Source organism: Acipenser ruthenus, chromosome 34 (assembly GCF_902713425.1).
Source record: "Acipenser ruthenus chromosome 34, fAciRut3.2 maternal haplotype, whole genome shotgun sequence".
In the NCBI taxonomy this organism is placed as follows: domain Eukaryota; kingdom Metazoa; phylum Chordata; class Actinopteri; order Acipenseriformes; family Acipenseridae; genus Acipenser; species Acipenser ruthenus.
In genome coordinates, this window is record NC_081222.1 from 6,360,605 (window position 1) to 6,383,498 (window position 22,894).

The 22,894-nt window shown below is 39.1% G+C and overlaps 1 protein-coding gene across 1 annotated transcript in view; it reads right to left on the reverse strand.

Moving 5' to 3' along the window:
• LOC117402159 (adhesion G protein-coupled receptor L1-like) overlaps positions 1 to 22,894 on the reverse strand; it is a 267,345-nt gene that overhangs the window by 101,297 nt on the left and 143,154 nt on the right. The window contains exons 5-6 of the mRNA XM_059006982.1: positions 8,037 to 8,051; positions 1,362 to 2,162 (exon numbers count right to left, since the gene is read on the reverse strand). Of these exons, the coding sequence (XP_058862965.1) occupies positions 1,362 to 2,162; positions 8,037 to 8,051 (816 nt within the window). The remainder of the gene's footprint in view (positions 1 to 1,361; positions 2,163 to 8,036; positions 8,052 to 22,894) is intronic.

Sequence of the window (22,894 nt, forward strand, 5' to 3'; positions counted from 1 at the left end):
AACTCAATGTGCTAGCTGACCAGTAGGGGTCACTGTAGCGAGCTGACTGTCATGATAGTGACAGAAACACTTCCCAGACAAGACCACCAGTTTGGCACAGCCAGGAATCTGCGCTTCCCTGATCGCAGGACTCAGCTTGCACACCATGCAGCCCAGCCTTTACCAGGCGGGCCACTAGAGAACTCCCAACAAATGAAACTGACAGTATAATGAAATTTAAAAGCAACGTCCAAAGAAAAGATCACATTCGCTAGTATTAAAAATAATACTGAGTTACACATCATTATAAAGGCAAATGTTACAGTTTATGATTTATATTAATGATCTGATATCATCAAATAACATCCTGAATGATCATCAAACAATTTATAATGTTTTTTGTTAGGCAGTCATTTAACATTTGGGATTAATCATTGTCTAATTTTTAAGGGTTTTTATTAATGATTCTGAAGCAGATGTGTTATGATTAAGAATGATTGATCCAGATTATTGGACATCACCTTGCAGAGTCAATAACCAAATAACTGTTTCCCCTATTGACTGACATTCTTTGCAGCCAGTAACATGCTTTAACCCAGGAGACACCATTGAGGTGAAATGACCCAGGAAGTACAAGTGAAAACAGATAATGTGAGAACAAGGTATAGAAACTGAGAGCCTCCTTTAACCTAAAGTAATACCAGATATCATGTTTTAAAATGAACATACATGTTTGCAGTAACATGTGTTTCTTTCAAAACTGGACATGTGAGATCTATGTAGCTTAAGGAAGTGCATGACAGGTAAGATTTATGCAATTATTTTGAGTGCTGCAATGGTAGATTTTCACAATTTCTAATCTCTGCTATCTAAATGCGCTTGACACCTGCCTCTCTTTGGATTGACCACAGGTTCCTTCATATATCCGAGGATTCTGAAAATATGTGCTAAACAATCTCCTTAGCAAGTTTAATCACAACAGGGTATTATACAGGTAAAATCGTTAGCGTAAATGTGACATACTGGCAGATGGACAGACAGGTCACATTCATACATCCACAGATTCTGATTCTCATACGTTTTATCAGTAGTGGAAATGTAAATAAAAAATGAAGTGTGATGTAAGCAGGACCGAATGGATGGAGAAACCATACTTTATCTCCCCATATTATGCAGTGCCACAAGCATTATTTTTTACTAGCACTACAGAAGCAATAGGGGTAGCATATTTCATTTTAACCCCCCAAAATTGGGACATCAAATTATCAAGATCTTTTCAGGGATACCATGATATTTAGTAAGCAAGGGGTTGATAAAAGAGTAAACAATGGATAGTTTCCATTTATAATAAATGTTACAAGATAACCAGAAACACATCTCACCTGTTGTAGGATCGGGTGGCCCAAACTCCAATGGATAACGAAGCACAAAGAAGTTATTCCACACGTACAGCTGATTGTCTCTGGGGTTGTAGTCAATGGACGAAATGTACTGGTATGGATTGGGGAAGACAATATTGACTGGCTCCTCACGGTTCAAATTAGTGTTGTAGGCATAAGAAATAAAGTCCCCCGCTGCTTCGCTGTCATCATCAACATACACCGAACGAACTACGTACAACACTCCACAAGCCATGAAAGCATTGGATGCCAAACGTTTATCATAACCTGTCTCCCAAGTACCTTCGAATCGCAGGGTGTAGGGGTTCACCTGGCTGACAACGAGGCGTCCGTTATTGGATTCAGTGGCATAAATCACCCAGAGTCCGTTCTCGTCCACTGCCAAGTCGATATCAGATTTGCCGCCCCAGCGGTAGGGAGAGGTGTCGTGGTAATTGGCATTGGCAATTATAGCCTCGCCACTTTTGATCCGGGTCCGCAAATCGTACTTTACGATGTTGCGAGTCCGTTCTTTGTTGTAGAAAACGGCCCCATCGTAAACCACAAACCCAGTGCCGTCTACGCGATTGGGAAGCCGATAAGTGGTGGTAGGCCGTCCGGTGATGTAGTCGTCCCAAGAGGCATATTCACTCAGGGTATCTGTGCGATACGGGGTCCAAGGCATGATGTATAAGCGATCGCCTGCTTGCAGAGGGTCTTTGCACCACGCGCCCGCTTGGTGCTCTGTTTCTTGCATGGAACTAGGGTCCTGTACTTTCAATAGCGTTCCAGGACAGACAAAAACTAGAAACGGTAGGGGAAAAAGAGGGGAGATTGGAGAAATCACGAGAAAAAAAGAGAGAAAAAAGACAAAACAAAGGATAAATTCATATAATTCTCACATCTGCACTTTTAGTTCTTAGAATTGATCCAGTTCACTGTTATTTAGGGACAGGAATTTACTCTTGGCAGGTAGTGGACCTTGGGGGAAAAGGTTTGGTATAGCAGGCACAATGGGCCATAGTGGGTGTTGCCATGGCATGTCTATTCTTTGTACAATTTTCAAATTCGGGTTAAACCCGAGAAAATGCTGATCATCGTGCACAACAAAAGGTTGCTAACCAATTGCTTCAGTTTTCTGACCTATTGTTAGCTTATTGTACTCCGTGCTTTGTGTTGAGAATATTTTGGTTCTTTGTGTTTTTTTATGTTAATACTAAATATTGCAAATAGTGCAAACACAACACTATAGATGAACTGCATCCTGGTACCTTTGCTGTTGAATTGCAGCTTGAGTGCTTTGAAACACCTTGGAAGCAGCAGCAATGTGTCAGATATAGAATCGTCTTTGAAATATCTGCACATTCCAAATTGGGACTAGTGACAGAATTGTTCAAATTAATAAGTACATACATTTATTTTAAATAGACCTAGATGCCTAAAATAGAAAAACAAAAGACAACTGTGTCATTTGCATAAACATTGGTGCTATGACAGACTCATGCCAAGCACCAACCATACCAACTTTTTTCACCATGGCCTACTGTGGCTTTGAGAAACATTAACATGGTAAGACCTGATTTCATATGACTAACCACAGCCAAACCATGATCAACTCATTCGAGAATATGTTCTACTTCACAAAGAAGACAACAGCGGTTAATAGTGCCCCATATATCACTGAACTGGTCTGTAGTTTTTTTTTTAACAGTTTTTTTTTTCTTATTACTTATATGACTTTATACAATCAGGTTACAGCCATGACTTTCAAATTCTGACCACTTTGTATAACCACTTGACATTTCCTTACTAATAGTTCATAGAAACCCTACATAGTTCTTGATGACCCTGCAATAGCCCTGAGGTGTAGGGCCACCACGGACAGCCAGGACAGCACTGATGTACCGTGTCAAAGAAATGTTTAAAATGTTCTTGGGCGCATCATTCCTCAGGCTTTACCAGCCTCTAATTTCTTCATTACTCCAATAAGATAAATACATAAATGCAGAATTACTGGGGTTGGGTAATTTCTTGTCTGTTTAACCACACACAGACTCCTTACTCACTAAGTACACCAGAATATACAGTTAAAAACATGTTGGCTGTAGTAATGTGGGACAGTTCTGGCATAATGTACCACATATGGGAAGGAAATCCTCCAGCTTTGCGAGATAAGTCTTCAACTGACCAATCATATAAGTGCAACAACAGTCGAGATAAAGTGTCTATATTTAGTGTGTGTGTTTAACGCCCATAGAAAGCACCTGTCTGGCAGTACTTGAGACTGAAAAGTTTATGAATAGTTAATGTGTGCGGAAAGTAAGTAGAGGACAAGCGATGTGAGCTTCCAGACATAACCTCAAGCCTGCTCTGGACTACCCTTTCTCTTAGTGGGGTGAGGGAGCAGTTCAGTTTCCATGCCTCAAGCCTGCCCTGGACTACCCTTTCTCTTAGTGGGGTGAGGGAGCAGTTCAGTTTCCATGCCTCAAGCCTGCCCTGGACTACCCTTTCTCTTAGGGGGGTGAGGGAGCAGTTCAGTTTCCATGCCTCAAGCCTGCCCTGGACTACCCTTTCTCTTAGGGGGGTGAGGGAGCAGTTCAGTTTCCATGCCTCAAGCCTGCCCTGGACTACCCTTTCTCTTAGGGGGGTGAGGGAGCAGTTCAGTTTCCATGCCTCAAGCCTGCCCTGGACTACCCTTTCTCTTAGGGGGGTGAGGGAGCAGTTCAGTTTCCATGCCTCAAGCCTGCTCTGGACTAGAGGGACCACCCTTTGTTTTAAGGAGTGAATTAGCAGTTCAGTCTTAAACTAAATGTGCATTGTAGGTGCAAATTCAAAAAAGATATGAGTCAATGTGAAGTCCTAATGTGTGTGTGAATTAAAATGTCTCTGCTCTTAAGATGTCAGTGTTTGAAGGTGTGAAGAATGGAAATATCTCATGTTCAGCAAAGTACAATAACAAGCAAAACCTGAATTCATTTGTGGGGGGGAGGTAGTTATTATTACTTAGTAATCATTAATCAACGTCAGGAAAATCCAATATGAAACTCTGGAACTAAAAAAGTAATTAAAGACTTAAGAACCCAATTAGAGAAAGCCAAAAGCAAGTAAGACTTGCAATGACATGACCTCACCTGTAGGGGGGACAATGTAAACTTTAAAAAGCTGCATCTCCTATGTGACTATGTACACTACACATCACCTTGCTTGTAAAGGTTATCACCTGTGGGGGAAAAAAATAGATAAACCTGCCATAACACTGCCAATAAGGCGGTAGGCCCACCATGGGAAGCCAGGACGGTGCTGAACTGAAGTCTGCAATGTGTTCAAAATGCTGCATGTGACAATCCACAAATACCTTTAGGGAAGTTGTATTAGGGAGTTGTGTTTTATCCTCTTAAATCAGCAGTAATTTATGAATTTATTAAATAACTATAAGCCCTCTATTAAAGTGGGTCAGACAGTTGTGACTGAAACGGGAAGATGCAACTTTTATATAATACAGTATATGAAATCAGTTATGAGAGATAAACCATTTACACAAAACAGCCAGCACAGGTGCTTCCAAGCTGATGCCAATTGGCACATTTTCTCTGTTCACTCTGCAAGTGCGACAGGGAATCTGGCAGTGCCGACAGGAGAGATTTAGCACATCAGCACCGCTTAAACCAGAATCATAGTCCCTGAGTGGATTTAACATGATTATAAATGAAGGTTCAGACAATGAAAAAATACATAAATAAATACATTCATTAAAAAAAAAAAAAACAGTTTGAATTTGGATAAGCTAAGACGGTCAATTAATTAAAATAGCAGGGAATCATGGCTAATTACAGCCCAGTTAGTGACAGAAATGCAAATTTCTCACATTCTGCATGGTCAGAGTCATGTGTCATGGCTGTAGCACTGCTCACCAAGAAAAAAGGAAAGAACGAATGAAAAAAACTGAAATCAATTCTAAATCAATAAGCCTGGATTTCACATGACGTACAAATTCTCAGCACTTTTTCAGCACAATTGTGATTTTATCATTTCAACTGTTATTCAAGTAATCTGGTTCATGTGTAATATGTGGCACGAAACTGAACAGATTTCATACATGCAGAAGCTGAAACGAGAGAAAGGCATGTTTTCCTGCTGCACACTCTCAACACGTTATTAGTGGGAATTGTTATTTGACAAGGAAACGGAGATGTTTAGCTGAAAGCTTTTCGCTGAGTTTCTATGCATTATGCTTGGTAAACTGTGCAGTTTAATTCCACATATGATTATTAACCAAATATATAAATATCAAATACATCACAATTCTGTTGAAAAGGATTTGGAAAAGTATGTTTCAAACACTCACATAACATTTTAAAAATACTGTGTATATCTTTTGATATCCTGGTAAATTGTTTGACCTTTTTATTTGTCAGCTATAATAGCAGCTTAATCTAGTACTTCAAAAACTCAATCAAGAATTTTAAAGTCAAATATGCAACCTTTTTATGATGAAGGCATACCTTTGTCGGCTTGTCTTTTTTCTTATAAGTTTCTCATAGTTTTACATTCAAATATAATGGTGAATATTTTCAAAGCGTTTCCTCTTTAACTAACCTTTAACTAAGTCCTATTTTTTTTAAAGAGAAAACACATCTTAATGTTACAAAATGAGAAACAAGCACGTTGAGAGTGCTGAAGAGATTATATTACATGGTTGCTGTTCTAGTTTTGTAAAAAATGAACAGGCTTTCAAATAAGGGTAAATTAAAGACCGGTGTAAACACTTCAAATATGGCCCAATAACTTAGTGTGGATGGCCTAACCACAGATCCTCTACTTGTGGTGAATTATCACATATCATTGTATTTCAAACAACATATAAAAAATAACCAAATATTATACAGACAAAAGGCAAATTAACTGTTTTATCAGGAGGTGGAAATGTTGCAGATGACATCACAATGGTAACCAATGACAACATATTGTTATCAGATATGCAATATATATAAAGTTTAAATAAAGAGAATGTATCTTTAAAAGAAGAGTACAATTTCCACAAAAGCAATCAAATGTAAAATCTGAATGGCAGTTCAGTCTTCTCTGTATATAAAACAATATAATATATGTGGACATGTTTAAGGATCTTTACTAAACTCAGTAATTGAAAGAGTTTAGAACAAAATCATATATAGTGCATCCACTTCATATATATATACATATATATATATACACACACATATATATACACACAACATATTGTCAGCATTATGCATTTGACGAGGTACTTTAGTATAATCTTTCTTTCTGTTTTTACAAGTAATGTGTGTGATAATAACTTTTATCACACTTGTTAGGAAGGCCTGCCAAGCAAACACAACACATGTGTTAATAGGCTGCCTTCAACTGTGTGATAAACTCATTCACATGTGGAAAGCATGAATCTGACACTTATTTTTTTTAGATTCTTAAATTTATTCTGCATGAAGAAAAAATGTAAGTAAATCCTTACAAGGATAATCTATCTATCTATCTATCTATCTATCTATCTATCTATCTATCTATCCATCTATCTATCTATCTCATAAATACACATACACAGTATTTTAAAATATATTGCATATTTGAAAATATATACATGTTTTAGGTAAAAACCAAGCATATGATCAAATGTGTTGTCCAAAATGAAATCTATGAAATACAATTACATTGTGGACATATTCCAGGTTTCTTCTCATTGCTCAGTGTGGAGTTTACCCAGAACATGTAACAAATATATTTTTTATCATTTTGTCATGAGGGATTGGTTGTTAACAATCAAAGGGAAATCAAAGGGGAAATTAATAACAGTTTTCTATGGGGGGAGAAAAAACAAACACATAATTATTAATATTCAAAGAAAAGGGAGCAATAACAATATGGAAATTATTTTAACAAAATTATAAAGTAAATGTAAGGTTTAATTTGATAAAACAAACCAGAAACACAATCAAAATAACAAGAGGTGGGAGAAGGTGGTTGTGATTGAGGTAGGCCCAGGCAACCTGGAACTGGTTGTCATGGAGACATGATATTAGAAAGGAGCTGGTTGAATGGCAGGTTCAATAACAGACACACGGAAGCACCCAATGGTTGGAGGAGGTTAAGAGAGTTTTTTTTTTTTTAATTATTATTTTAAAAAACGGTCTCGCCCTGAAGGAAGCAAACTAAAGGGAAAAGGGGAAGAGTGAGCAAGAGATAGAGAAAGAGAGAGCAGACAACACACTGGAAAAACTGATAATAGAAAATCTAGAAAAAACGGTTACAAAAGGCAAATGTATCCCATGTTGGTTAATTACAGAAACAGGAAGTGAAGGAGGAAGTAGAGATGAGAACTGCATCTTGATTGGCTGGTTATGGTTGCTTTATTTATTTAAATTTGTGTTTACTTTGTTTTGGAGTGAAATAGTTACAAATAATGGGCATTTCTAGAACTAGAAGTGGTTTAGGAGGTATTCTTTATTAGCCATTAAATGGGAGAGAGAGAGGGGAGAACGGTAGAAAAAAGAAAGATAAGGAGAGATTGCAAGGGGAAAGGGAGGGATTAGGAGTAAACATTTAACATGAGCACAAAACAAGGTGCTTGGATTAGGGGGAGAGGAGAGGCGAGGAGAGAAGGGGAGAGGGGGGGGCTGTGGTTTTTATGTTCATTGTGTTTACCTTTTTGGTCCACTTCTATTTAAGCGTCGGAAAAAAGAGAGAAGAGAGAGAAAGAGAAAAAAACAAAATGAAAGAAAAAACAGGTGCAAGGAAAAAAAGAGAAAAAAGAGATTAAACCATCTGTCTGACTCCCTTGGTTTAGTATTTTCTTTCTTCCTATTCCTCCATTCCCTTCCTTCCTTCCTTTCTTTCTTTTTTTTCTTTTTGGTTGGTCTTAGTTGTCTGGCTGTTTTTTGTTTGTTTCTTGTTTTTTCCCCAGCCCTTTAACACCCCTTCCCTCACCCAAGTGGAGCAGGATTCATTATGTAGCTTGTTGAACTGCAGTCCATGCCTGTTAAAAGGGTTTAATTAGTTATTAATCTCCATTGGCACTATGAGAGAGAGAGAGAGAGAGAGAGAGAGAGAGAGAGAGAGAGAGAGAGAGAGAGAGAGAGAGGACAGCCTGAGAATGGAGAAACGAAACGAGAGAAAGCACCTCCACACAGAGTTTTTCAAGATGCCAATAAAACAAATCACACAATTTCTAATTTTGTGTAACCGTTCCCCTAAAAGGACTACTAAAACACAGCTCAATATGGAAGGGTCTGTAATATCACAGTTATCGTATCTAATGTATTCTTTATGACTGAAAATGATATACAAAGTGATTGTAAACAGCAAGAAGAATACATTCGGCAAGATAACTGTGAAATGTCATTGGCTTGGTTTTCACGTAAAACAAAAAATAAGGCTCACCATTTGGCATGTTATTTTGGTACCTTTAAGGCAATTCCGGTTTACATGTAGTTTTCTTTTAGGGAGAGAAATTCTCCTTCAAAATTCAACAACGTAATTAATATTAAAATATGGGAGGGTATATTTAAATGTTTCTGACAGTGTTGCAATTTGGCAAATCGTGCAGCTTTCTTAAACTGGGTTTACAAGTTGTGTGGAAGAACCGCAAGTGCAGCCTGCCTCATTGGCCACCCAAAAATAAATAAATAAATAATACAAAGAGAAACAAAACAAAAACCCAGACATAATTTTACACAAATACCAAAAAAAAATCAACATTTCCTACAGAGGGTTAGCTTCAGCAATTCTGATCCTCAAATCCAACACTTTACATTAATGATATAAAACATATCCAGTCAAAATATTTAGTAGAGTACATGTTCAAAACACTGGTAGCAAATCTACAATAGGCTACCTTACTCGCTCACATTTCCCACTGCATAATGGTTTTATAATAATAATAACAATAATAATAATAATAATAACCTGCATTTGAATTCCACAGTGGCAAGGCTTTTGCCAGTAAAATGTTATTGTATTTTTTGTATTGGGATCCAGTATACTAGTAGCCCATACAAGTTCAACAAATTCCTCAGTAGAAGGTAATTCACCCGCTATGCTAATTTAATACATTTTGGGGTATAAACGTGGCTTTTTTTGTTCTTAGTAGGTACCCATGATAGATGAAAAGGTTGTATGCTTTTTTTGTTCTTTTCTTTGGTCAATGAAGCTTGCTAGGGCTACATATGGTACGGCTTTCCAACTTGATTCCATGCAAAAAAAACAACCTTAGTTCATAGTTAATTTGTGCAGCTGTTTAGTGGGAGAAGGCAATTTACCCACCCTTATTAGCTGTACTATTTTTTGGCCGCACACTTCCTATAGTCACAATGGAGAGAGAATTTGGAGTTTATAAACTGCATGTAAACCAAGCGATTCCTGCATGTAAACCAAGTTGCTTGGCTAACTGTAGAATACGTCTGACCACACGATCTAGTTATTAAAAATGAAGACTCACAGAATACGGCGATGTACCAAATCCGAAGATTACGCAAAGCGTGTGGCATCACTGATAAAAACGACGTGCCGACGTGGCAGTGCACATCCTTTCCTGCACAGCACACACAAAGGAACCTGACTGTATCAAATATGAAGACAGCAGTTCACTCATGCAGAAACCTAAGCCACATGACTTTTTGGAGGTACGTAAAATTGAACTGAACATAAAAACAAATACACAGATTTGTATCCCTGTTAAAATTTATCATAGCTTCTAAATAATCTGTTTAAGCTTTTCAGTGCCTTTGAAAGGTCTTATGCTTTTAATGTCTCTCCTGGTGTGCCAATGACACATGGTCTTGAGATAAATATATTGTTACATTTGTAGGTCTTAAATTATTGGTATAACCCACAAAAAAAGATGCAGAGAAAGGGAACTGCAATGTCTCATTTGAATATGATGTTTCAATGCTCTTCTTCAGTAAGGAAAACCCTTGTAAATATAAGAAACACATCTGAGGAATTCTTGCAATATACTTTGTTATATTTGTATATGTATAAGTATATGTATTTGTAAGTTTTGGAGAGCGGAATTTCTAAAACTGACTATTCAAAAGATTTATTTTAAGTTAAAGATTTATATTAAGTTAATACTATGTGTGTTGAGGTCATGATACAAATAATTTGATATAGTTTGAGCAAGTCCAAACTGCAAAATATGACAATACATAAAAAATATTAGGCTTCCTACACATAATGCATTAATGTTATATGGTTGTAAAATAGATAAACAAAAATATTAATAAAACTGATTTTCTACAACTTTGCAGTATATTACGTATGTCAACTTACTCAAAGATGTGCTGCTTATTAACAATCTTAACCATACTGTAGCAATACAAATGATCACATCCTTATCTCTTAATTAAAATTATAGGTGTACAATGCCAAGGGAAGAATGCCACCCCCCCTGAGACTAAAAAATAATAATTATAATGGCAAGATGTTAATACAAATTAGTATAATTTGCACCTGCTGGGGATGGCTCTTACACTGCAATTACCTCCTGCCAAACCCCCTATTATCTTCAATGTCTGGGAGCTGCCTGCAAGTCAAAATTGCTCTTCATCTAAATCTGTGGAGGTCTGTATTTTTCTTGAAACTCAACCAAACAAAATAAATGCCATGGAAAAGGAAGGATGGAAGAGAGGAAGTCTGGATAATTCACATTGCCCTTTTTTTAATCAAATTTACTGAACAAATTGTTATCCGGACAATCCTTATTTTATAAGTTCTTGAAATCCTAGCCAGCTGAGCAGAATGAGAGAGTGATTGTAATCACTCCGTGCAGTTTACCTGGGGTGCACTTCCACTTGAATGAGAGAGTGATTGTAATCACTCCGTGCAGTTTACCTGGGGTGCACTTCCACTTGAATGAGAGAGTGATTGTAATCACTCCGTGCAGTTTACCTGGGGTGCACTTCCACTTGAATGAGAGAGTGATTGTAATCACTCCGTGCAGTTTACCTGGGGTGCACTTCCACTTGAATGAGAGAGTGATTGTAATCACTCCGTGCAGTTTACCTGGGGTGCACTTCCACTTGAATGAGAGAGTGATTGTAATCACTCCGTGCAGTTTACCTGGGGTACACTTCCACTTGAATGAGAGAGTGATTGTAATCACTCCGTGCAGTTTACCTGGGGTGCACTTCCACTTGAATGAGAGAGTGATTGTAATCACTCCGTTCAGTTTACCTGGGGTGCACTTCCAATTGAATGAGAGAGTGATTGTAATCACTCCGTGCAGTTTACCTGGGGTGCACTTCCACTTGCTGTTTCAAGATGTTTGGTACTATTTTAGGGTAAACAAATGTCCAAGTCTCAGACAATCTGTTACACTTAAGCTGCATCCACACTGGACAGAGCGACACAAGCAAAGTCGCAGAATGTCAATCCACACCAGACGTGACTTGGAAAGGATCAAAAAGACTGGAAATTAACACATGACTCCGCCCATGCATTCCTATTGGACATACTAGAGATGGGCTGTCTCATTACAAACAGGTCTTGTTTGGTTACCACCCTGACCTCCGGCAACTCCGTTGTAAAATAAAGGCTGGACTTGTAAACTCTATAGATCAGAGTTATTGAACATCCCTATAGATCCAACAGTTCTATTGTTATCATTATTATTAGTAGTAATTGTACAGTTGTAGTCGTAGTATTCCCAGTAGTAGTCCTAGTCTGATTTGAAGCCCAGAACATCTCCAGCTGTCAGAAGACAGCTGGACAATAGCAATATAGTTCAACTGATATTTTCAACAACATTATTTTATTGGTATAAAGTGGCTCTCAAAAGTATTCACCCCCCTTGGACTTTTCCACATTCTATTGTGTTACAACATGGAATCAAAATGGATTTAATTAGGAGTTTTTGCCACTGATCAACACAAAAAATGTCCATAATGTCAATGTGAAAAATAAAATCTACAAATTGTTCTAAATTAATTACAAATATAAAACAGAAAATAATTGATTGCATAAGTATTCACTCCCTTTGCTATGACACACCTAAATAAGCTCTGGTGCAACCAATTGTCTTTAGAAGTCACATAATTAGTTGAATGGAGTCCACCTGTGTGCAATTAAGGTGTTTCACATGATTTCAGGTTAAATACACCTGTCTCTGGGAGGTCCCACAGTTGGTTAGTACATTTCCTAACAAAAACTACATCATGAAGACGAAGGAACATTCAAAGCAAATCCGGAATAAGGTTATTCAAAAGCATGTGTTCAATTGTGTGAATGCAGGACCTTTTTTGTGCCAGCAAAAATTCACATTTTTCATTTAAATGCTGGATATGTAGACTGCATGTATGTATTGGTTTATTTTTGCTTATAATAAACCTAATTTTATGCAACTTGCATAATCGGAAGGAAAATGTCTCAGTGCTGCTAAATGCACCACCTGCAAGCCACCCAGACATTGTCTTTCTTCTGGATGTCTTTTCGTCATCCATGATTAACTTGTTTTGAGGCGTGACGTGTTTTGAGGCGTGTGTTTGACATGTGGCAAGGGTGTTAACCTTGCTACTGATTGGTCAGTTTCTATAAAAAATAGAAACAGGTTCTATTTTAGCGATGCAGAATTTTCTCAAAGCAACGTTGCTCGCTGCTGGTGTGGATACTCCCATTTGACTGCAGTGACTTCTAAATGATTTGCTCGCGTCGCTCGTGTCCAGTGTGGATGCAGTTTTACACTTCCTATGTCACCTCAGCATGTTACTGGTGGAAGCGTGTCAGTCGTTGAAGCAGCTGGTTGGTTAATGAGAGTAAAAGAAACTGTTGAAGGAGTGGGAACAATTTCACAATTTCACCCTCCAGTGAAGGGTTCAAATGAACATTAAATGCAGTGAGTTATGGAATAGTAGAGAAGAGAATTTCCTGTTATTAGTTCTCTGGATTTAACCTTATGAGGAAATAAGTGAATGTAGGGCCCCGAGGGGTAAAGAGAATGATCTCATATGTGGCATAACTCAGTTGTTTTATACCTATTACGAATGAAAGTGTAAAGTGTGTGTTAAAATGAATAGCACAGCAGTGAGTAATGCTATAGAGCTGCATTGCTGCATACCACATAAGGCATAAAACCTGCTTGCCGGGATCCCTATATAACCTACAGAATCTGCACAGGACAGTGAATTTTTATATCTCCGGTTTTGTCTGAAAGAGATTTCTACACTTCAGGTAGAGTGATAAATTATCTTGTAACTGTTAAAGCCAGCTGACTAATATTCCCATTAATATTATTGTTTTAATACAATGTAATTTGATTATTAATATTTACCATTGTTCACGACTTGTCATTGATATTTAATAATTCATATTAAATAACTTAATAATACATGGCTTATAAATAATAATAATAAAAAATAATAAAAAAATACCACAACCCAAGGAATTCGTTTGTTAACTTCAATCACATGATACCATGATACCATTTTCATAAAATTGAATTTCTCCCCTGATATCCTGTTAGTGACTTCTTAACTATTCTCCGTTGCTGTTTCTGTTTAAATTATATTTACCCGGTTTACTAACTATTCGAGAAAAATATTTACAACCACAGGGTCTGCTTCAGAAAAGATCCTAAAAGCTGTATTTCTACAACTATGGTAGTAAAAACTGATTCTGAAAAATAGTCAAGACACATTTATTAAAGTTAGGTGGGGAAAGATATTAGTGTTACCCATAAGTTAAGCATTGTACACTGACACCTGTGCAACAGAATAGTTGTTAAGCATAGTAAACAATGACCTAAGCAAATACCACTGATAACCCTACAGAACACACATAATGGATAATAAACAGGTAAGACATTTAACAGTAAGTCATTTAAAATAATATTTTTGTACTGTCTTTGCCTTTTTATGGTTTCTTCACTCACTCACTCATCACTCTGAGTGGTTCTGTTTGCAAAATATTCAAATATTGGTGTTTAAATTGTGTTTAAAGTTAAGGTGACCACAATTAGGTTGCAGCTCTTGTGTTGTAATCGCCACAGACATACATAACACAGGCTAGATCAGCTTCTGGGCCATCTAATCATGTCTGATTTTGTATTGCTGTAAATACGCAGTACCTGTGAACAAGATGGTGTTGGCTCTAAACAGACATGAATGTTAATCAAGCCTGCATTACAGCTGTCTATGGTGAAAGACAGCTCTCAAATTCAATTTAAGAGCTGACACCTAGCTCATATCACTTTGAGATACAGTTGGTATAGTTGTGAAATATTAACTACTGTACTTGTTGTTTGCATTTACTTTGTATCATTTTCATGCCAGTTGTCAAATCCTGGTGACTTTTTAAAAAGTTTAACACTAGAAGCGCCAAGCCGGTCAATTTGACCATTTTGGGTTTTAAAATTTAAATTACTCTGCGTTCCGGAATGTAATGCGCATGCCCGTTCGCGACTTTTCCTAAATATATGTATTTGATATACTGATAGCGTTTGAGCTGCATATTGACAAGACATTGATCATTATAAACACGTTTACCTGGAAGTGCCAAAACCGGGTTATTTCAATACATATTTATTTATGAAATATAGCCTATAATCCTGCCTGTCCTTTTCAGTACAATCACCTGTCCTTTTCAATACAATCAATACAATCACCCGAGTTGGATGCATCTGTCGTCACCACCTGACGGCTGTAGATCACTCCCATCCTTACACCTTTGCGCAGGTGCGAGGCTTGCCAGTATATGCGAGACACGGTCAGCCGACAGTGTCTGTCGCATTTGGGATGTAGCCGGAAGGCACTGAGCCACGCCTGAATTGGGTGCATGTGGAGTATGTGCATCAGCTGGATGGCTGATGAAGTTGCGGCCATCAGACCCAGTAATTTCTGACACAACACCAGTTGTACTGTCGATACCTGTTGAAACAGGGCTAGACATTTGTGAATGGCAGCCACTCTGTCATTTGACAGGTAGGCTCACATTGTAAGGGAGTCCAGCCGCAGACCAAAGTAAACCATACTTTGCACCGGTATTAATTGGCTTTTGCCATCGTTAAGGGTGAGACCCAGCCTCGATAGATGCTCCGTCACAATCCCTGTGTGGGCCACTGCTCCTTCCTGCGACTGGGAACAGATCAACCAGTCATCCAGGTAATTCAACACCCTGATCCCAAGGGGGCTAGGATGGCATCCAAGCACTTTGAGAACGTGCGGGGGGCTAAGGAGAAGCCGAATGGTAGCACGGAAAACTTGAAGACGCTTCCCTGAAAGGCGAAGCAGAGATATTTCCTGCTACTGCACTGGAGCCCCACTTCCGGCGTTGCCCCGTCCTTGCAGGCGGCCCCTGTTATTAGCTGCAGCGGAAGCCTGAAGGCGATGCCTCAGGTCGCCATGCGGCGCAGTGGGGATCGGAACCGTCCGGGTCACAGTTTGTGTCACAGGTGGACGCCGGCGTCTCATCCTCTCTCACACCGGAGCACAGGAAGGGAGCATCGAGGCCACCTGCCGAGGCGCCTCCCGTTCTCGGTGGGTGCGTTGCAGGATCTCCTCCACTGCTGGCCCGAATGTATGGCCAGGGGAGATAGGCACGTCCAGCAAGGCAGACTTGTCCATATCTGGGACCCTGACCTGTGACAGCCAAAGCTGTCTGCATGCCACTATAAGGCCTGCCCGGCTTCAACCCAGGGCTTGCCCTTGGAAGCCTGATATTTGCAGCAGCGTGCCTGAGACCAAGCGCAGCTCCGAAGTAACTGTTTCAGGGAGGGGCATGGATTGTAAAATGCCAATCAGGTAGGCCGTGAGGATACTGGTCAGCGTCAAGAGGACTGTACCTCTGCCAGAAAATCCGGAAACACCGGAAAGGGCTGGGGGGGTGAAACCTGTACCGTTCTGAAAACAGAACAGCACTGTTCAGCCGCTGCCATCCAGGGAACCTGGAGGAACTTGGAGGCTTGCTCTATAAGCGCCTGAACTGAGCTTGAGGGAGCGGTAGTACGAGGATCTGAGGGAACCGAGAGTGCCGAGGCACAGAGCATTCAAGCGCTGAGGGCACTGAAGCAGTGAGGCACTGAGGGTCTGGGGCACCGAGACACCGAGGGCACAGATCACCAAGGGCGCAAGCACTGAGGGTACTGGGCTGGGTGTCTAGTCTGGACCGCATGCAGTCACATAACCGGGGCAGTGCGTAGCTTACAGTGGAGTAGAGCATAGCCTACAGACAGTAAGAAGTAAGAAAAAAGTTGGTGGGTCGAAATATCCATGGAGTCTACTCGTCAGTGGGGCTAGTAGAACCAGACCCAGTGGAGGAAGCACACATTCTTTTTTCTTTATTTTTTCTTTTTTTTTTTTTTTATACTGCGAAGGCAGTGGAAAAACACACACTCACACACACACACAGCAGAAGCAGAAGGGGTAGGATTTATTTTATTTTAATTAATTAATTTTTTTGGGCCGCGCACACTGAGTTCCACTCATGTGGATATATTTCCATGAGTAATTTTATTATTTTATGTCATATAAAGTTAGGATTTTAGTTTTTTCATTGTGACAGACTACAAAGCAAATACATTACAGTGGCTCTCAAAAGTATTCACCCCCTTGGACTTTTCCACATTCTATTGTGTTACAACATGGAATCAAAATGGATTAAATTTGGAGTTTTTGCCACTGATCAACACAAAAAAGTCCATTATGTCAAAGTGAAAAATGAAATCTACAAATTGTTCTAATTACAAATATAAAACAGAAAATAATTGATTGCATAAGCATTCACCCCCTTTGCTATGACACACCTAAATAAGCTCTGGTGCAACCAATTGTCTTTAGAAGTCATATCATTAGTTGAATGGAGTCCACCTGTGTGCAGTTAAGGTGTTTCACATGATTTCAGGTTAAATACACCTGTCTCTGGGAGGTCCCACAGCTGGTTAGTACATTTCCTAACAAAAACTAATATGGCACAACTGTGAATCTGTCTAGAACAGGCCGTCCTCAAAAACTGAGTATCCGGGCACTAGTCAGTGAGGCCACCAAGAGGCCTATGGCAACTCTAAAGGAGTTACGTCATCTACGGCTTCTGAGCTGGGAGACACTGTGCATACGGCAACAATAGCCCGGGTGCTTCACAAAACTGGCCTTTATGGGAGAGTGTCAAAAAGAAAGCCATTGTTGAAAAAACTCACATCAAATCTCGGCTAGAGTTTGCCAGAAGGCATGTGGGAGACTCTGAGAACAAGTTGAAGAAGATTCTATGGTCTGATGAGACCAAAATAGAGCTTTTTGGCCTCAACGCGAAGCGCTATGTTTGGCGCAAGCCTAACAACGCACATCATCCTGAGAACACCATCCTTACCGTGAAGCATGGTGGTGGCAGCATCATGCTATGGGGATGCTTCTCTGCGTCAGGGCCTGCAAAGCTTGTAAAGATAGAGGGCAAAATGGATGCAACTGGCGTGGCTTAAAAACAAAAAGGTCAATGTCCTGGAGTGGCCCAGTCAAATAGAGAATATGTGGAAAGAGTTGAAAATTGTTATTCACCAAAGGTCCCCATCCAACTTGACGGAGCTTGAGCAATTTTGCAAAGAACAATGGGCAAAAATTGCAGGGTCCAGATGTGCAAAGCTGGTAGAGACTTATCCAAATAGACTCATGGCTATAATTGCTGTCAAAGGTGCCTCTACCAAATATTGACTCGAGGGTGTGAATACTTATGCAATCAATTATTTTCTGTTTTGTATTTGTAATTAATTTAGAACAACTTGTAGATTTTATTTTTCACTTTGACATTATGGACTTTTTTTGTGTTGATCAGTGGCAAAAACTCCTAATTAAATCCATTTTGATTCCATGTTGTAACACAATAAAATGTGGAAAAGTCCAAGGGGGGTGAATACTTTTGAGAGCCACTGTATATTGCTAAGCCCAAACTATTCACAGAATATTTGAAGACTAGCTCCCAGGGGGCGGCGCACAATTGGCCCGGGGGGGGGTTTAGGTCGGCCAGGGTATCCTCGGCTCACCGCGCACCAGCAACCCCTGTAGTCTGATCGGGTGCCTGCGGGCTTCCCTGTAAGCTGCCTGAGAGCTGCGTTGTCCTCCGACGCTGTAGCTCTTGGCTGGCTGCATGGTGAGTCTGCAGTGTGAAAAAAAGCGGTCGGCTGATAGCACATGCTTCTGAGGACAGCGTATGTTCATCTTCGCCGCTCCCGAGTCAGCGCAGGGGTGGTAGTAGTGAGCTGAGCCTTAAAAATAATTGGCCATTCCAAATTGGGAGAGAATAATAAAAATAATTGGCAATGTCTACATTTTTTGTTTTTTAAAAGGAAAAAATAAATAAAAAAATTATATATATATATTTGAAGACTAAATTTAGATTTAGTCTTCAAATATATATCTTTTAATATATATCTTTTAATATATTAAGGATATATTAAAAGAGGAATTTCAAAAAGACTTTGTAAAACAGCGGGTCTGAAGAATGCACTTCTTTACATGCAGCTTTGAAGGGACGGGCACCATGTAAAAAGTAACAGATTACTGGACAGTACCTTCACGTAAGTTAGGGTAGCTGCAGTATTCTCATTGATACCAGATATATAGAAAATGTAAACAATATCAAACACTATTAATGTCATTACTTTACCCTCTGACACAGGGAAAAAATTGATTTAGGTCAAACAGGTTGAAATACAGCCATAATAATAAAATTATTCATAGTACTTGCATGAATATAAATCAGACATTTGACATTCTCGGCCTGAGAGCCCTGCAGCTTTATCCATCTCCATCTTGTTATTGGCAGATCTGAAGCACTGTCTCCTGATTGTCTGAATCCAACGTTCCATTCAGTTTGTAACACACGTCTTTTAACTCTTCACTTATTCATTTTTGTTTCCTTCACACAGAAATCCTGTGTTTTGTAAGGCATCTAAGCAACTCCATCAAACACTACAGAAATGTAATTTCAGACCTAGTAAATCTTTAATGGCTTTACAGACACATCATTCGCTTGGTCTTATTAAATAAACATTGCTGCATTTCTCTTACATGAATCTATTTGGGCCAGTCCATTAGTGAGCATGTTACATAGCTGTCTCAATTTGCAAAGTAAATGTCACTATTGTAAAAAAAATATATATAAGTATTGCCCATGCAAATGAATCAGCGCTGCTTCAGTTATAGTTAGGCTTGGCATAATTCGATTACAATTTTTTTTATAATATTGTTTATTGTCAATTTAAATGTTCATAGTTGTGTGGGAAATCCATTTTCAAATGAGACTTACTGTTCAAATGTTCAGCAATACGATTTGCCTGTCGAGTGATTTCTGTTTTACAAACTTTGCAGAGGAAAATGTCCTTGTTTCCCTTTCCAGACTTGTTCACAGTTTTAAATTCAAGGTCAGAGTAGTCACTGCAATATTTCTCTAGTGATTTTCTTTTGCGACCCATTATTGAAATTAAACAGCAAACTTGGCCTCCATTTACACAGATTTCAAAAGATCACCTTATTGTTCTCACAAGGCAGTCTAGTTATACATGGCATTAAATATCATACAAAAATGTCCATTGGATTTTCTTTTCAAGGGACTAAACAACTGAGAATCAATCAGTAAAGAGTTCCCTCACAATTGTCACTGGAGGTGAAAAAGACAAGCTCAGAATACTAGAAGACATCTGTAGGTGGTGTGTGGCTGAAGTATATTTCAGTATATAGGTGCAGCAACATCAGCACCCAAAGTTAAAATCAAGCAGTCCTACCTCAGCAGTGTAATCTTACATTCGCTCTTATCTCCATCGTCTCGCCCTCCAAGAGGAAGGTTCCTGCTGGTCAGAGGGGACCCCTGGCCAAAAACTTTAACTACATTTCGTTTTCCATTCTCCTGCTTAAATTTCTTAATTTGCACCCGTGCCAGTTTCCCCCTTCGGAGAGCAAAGCTTGCTCCCAACTTTCGAGCTAGTCATTGACTCAACTTATTGAAGGTGGCTCTTACAGCTGGGGGGGACCCCTGGCCTTCTTTATGTGCCTATTTCTTTATTCTCTTTTCCAGCACGTTTCTTCTCCCTGCATAGATCGCAAGGCTCTCCATGCGGCCTCGGTGAGTTAGCCGAGTCTGACCTCTCTCAATTAGACTTCTCAGTAAGCCAGGCAGACCTTAGTTCTATCCTTCCTTAGTTTGCAGAGATTTATACTGTGCCCTGCAGAGCTCACACTTGCCACGCTACCAAAAAGTAACACAGCACACAGCAAAGACATTGATCCATGGCACAAGAGTAATGAATTTGGAGGTTTGTCTTTCGACAGGGCATTTCACAGCCCAGAGCAAGATTCGCAATAAGATTTTTAAACGCAGCTCCCTCTACTATACTAACAGGTCTGATATCTTGTGTGACAACATCTACTATCAGGCCTGTTATTTCTTTTGTTCTGACGCTTCAACTTTCTTTCCAAAATAAGCTGCCATTGAAGGTGTTGCTTCCTTCTGTTTTTTACTTGTGTTCCTGCTGTCGTGTTTTGTCGGGTGCTGTCTTACTGAATGATCCCGCAGGTTGGTGGTTTTGCCACAGAAGCTCATTAAAACTTCACAACAGCACATTTTACCTTTCCATTTTGCTCTTTTATAAAAAACTTCCAAATGTCTGACGGCATTACTTAAAATTAAATTAAAATCGACAATTTAACTAGCAAAATCTGATCCTGAAGTGCGACCTACCTCTAGTCTTTTCTCTAGGTTTTGTACTCTGAAAACGTACGTGCTGCGTAGTGGGCGGGGAGGTTTTTTTTATTATTATTTAAAGGAACCAAAGGAAAGGCAAGGAATAAGAGTGGAGATTTAAATTTTGACGGACCTAATAAAAAAACGGTCCTATTAACCCTTTGTGGTCCATTTATTCAGCATGTATCAGGTGCGTCAGGTCCAATTTATTTTCACACACGCAGTTTATCTTAAACGCGCTGTTTAAAAGTATTTTTTTTCACAGTAAAACAGGTTTAAAAGGCACTGCATATCAACAGGACACTCAGTACTGCATCTCCAGCCCCGCCCCACCCCTTGTTCGTTATATTTTTAACATACCTCTTAACAGTAGTACATACCGATAAATCATCTCCTGATCACTCATTTTATCACCAAAGTCCTCAATAATGCGATCCAAGTCATTATTTTATTACTATAACATCTAAAAAAAGCTATGCAAATGTCTGTTATATTCTTTGAGCGCTGGATGCAGAAGCAGCTATCTTGTTTGTTTATGTCCGTGTTATCTATGTGGTGTCGGGGCTATCTGTATTCATGAGATACACCCCCTTTTTTTTTCGGCTTCTCTCAGCTCCTATTGGTCTCACTCAGCCATTGATGGTTTTCTCGGCTTTTATCCAGCGATTATTCCAACGATTCGATGCATCGATGCATTGTCCCAGCTATCAAGGGGAAACCCCTATTCTGCTGCTGAAGTCACAAGCACTTAGTCTTTATTCTAGTAGTCCTTTATGCAGACCTGGCTCCTGCCTCGTGAATAAGCAATATTGTGCGAAATCCAGCTATTCTTATACGCTTACCCTAGCATATTTATGTCCCGCCTCTGCTCATTAGTGATTGGACAGGTGAAAAACAGGCAGATCGTTGACTTTCCCATTGGTTAAACTCCCAAGACCTTCAACTGAAACAGAGAATACCGTCAACGGTTTATGTCCCGCCTCTGCTCACACATGATTGGACACGTGCATAGAGGGGCAGGTCTTTGACTCTCCCATTTGTCAAACTTGCTCAAGACCTTAAGCCGAGGCAGAGAATACCTTCAACTCTTTATGTCCCGCCTTCACTCACTTATGTTTGGACTGCCGCAGAAAAAATGCAGTCTTCTATTGTTTGATTTTATTCTGTATAAAAAAATTCTGCACAATCAAATTGTAAAAAAAAAAAACTCTTTAGTTGACAAATCGGTCCGATTAATATGTTAACCAAAACAGCCCTAATATATATATATATATATATATATATATATATATATATATATATATATATATATCCTGACAGTTTGGATGATGTACCTAAACCAGTGTTAAATAAACACTGGGCTCAGTAAACTAAGGAGTCTCAAGTGAAATATTTGTCAAGCTATTTCGAATGCAAATTTCTTGGGTGTAGTGCAGACGAAATGGCCAAGAAAATGAAGGCTGTAATAATTTTTAATAACTATTTTACACGACTGAACTAAAATAAATAAAACTATGTATATTGAAAATTATGGTAACCGTCCTATTTTGGGGCTGTATTTTTCTAAAGAAACAAATGAGAATTTGCCAGCAATTTGTTTTTGTCCTCATAATTACAACCCACACATACAACACTAACCGACACACGATGCATACGATTATTAATAAATGCTTTCAATATAAATACTGCTCCTTATTCAGATGCTGTAGAGAGAGGAAGAGATGGACAAGGAAAGAAAGAAAGGGAGAGGGAAAGAGGAAGGAATGTAAGGTTAGATTAAGTAGTAACAGCTCCAATCACGTTGAATCATCGCCCCCTATGGGAAAAGTAGAGAATTTCACCCTCCC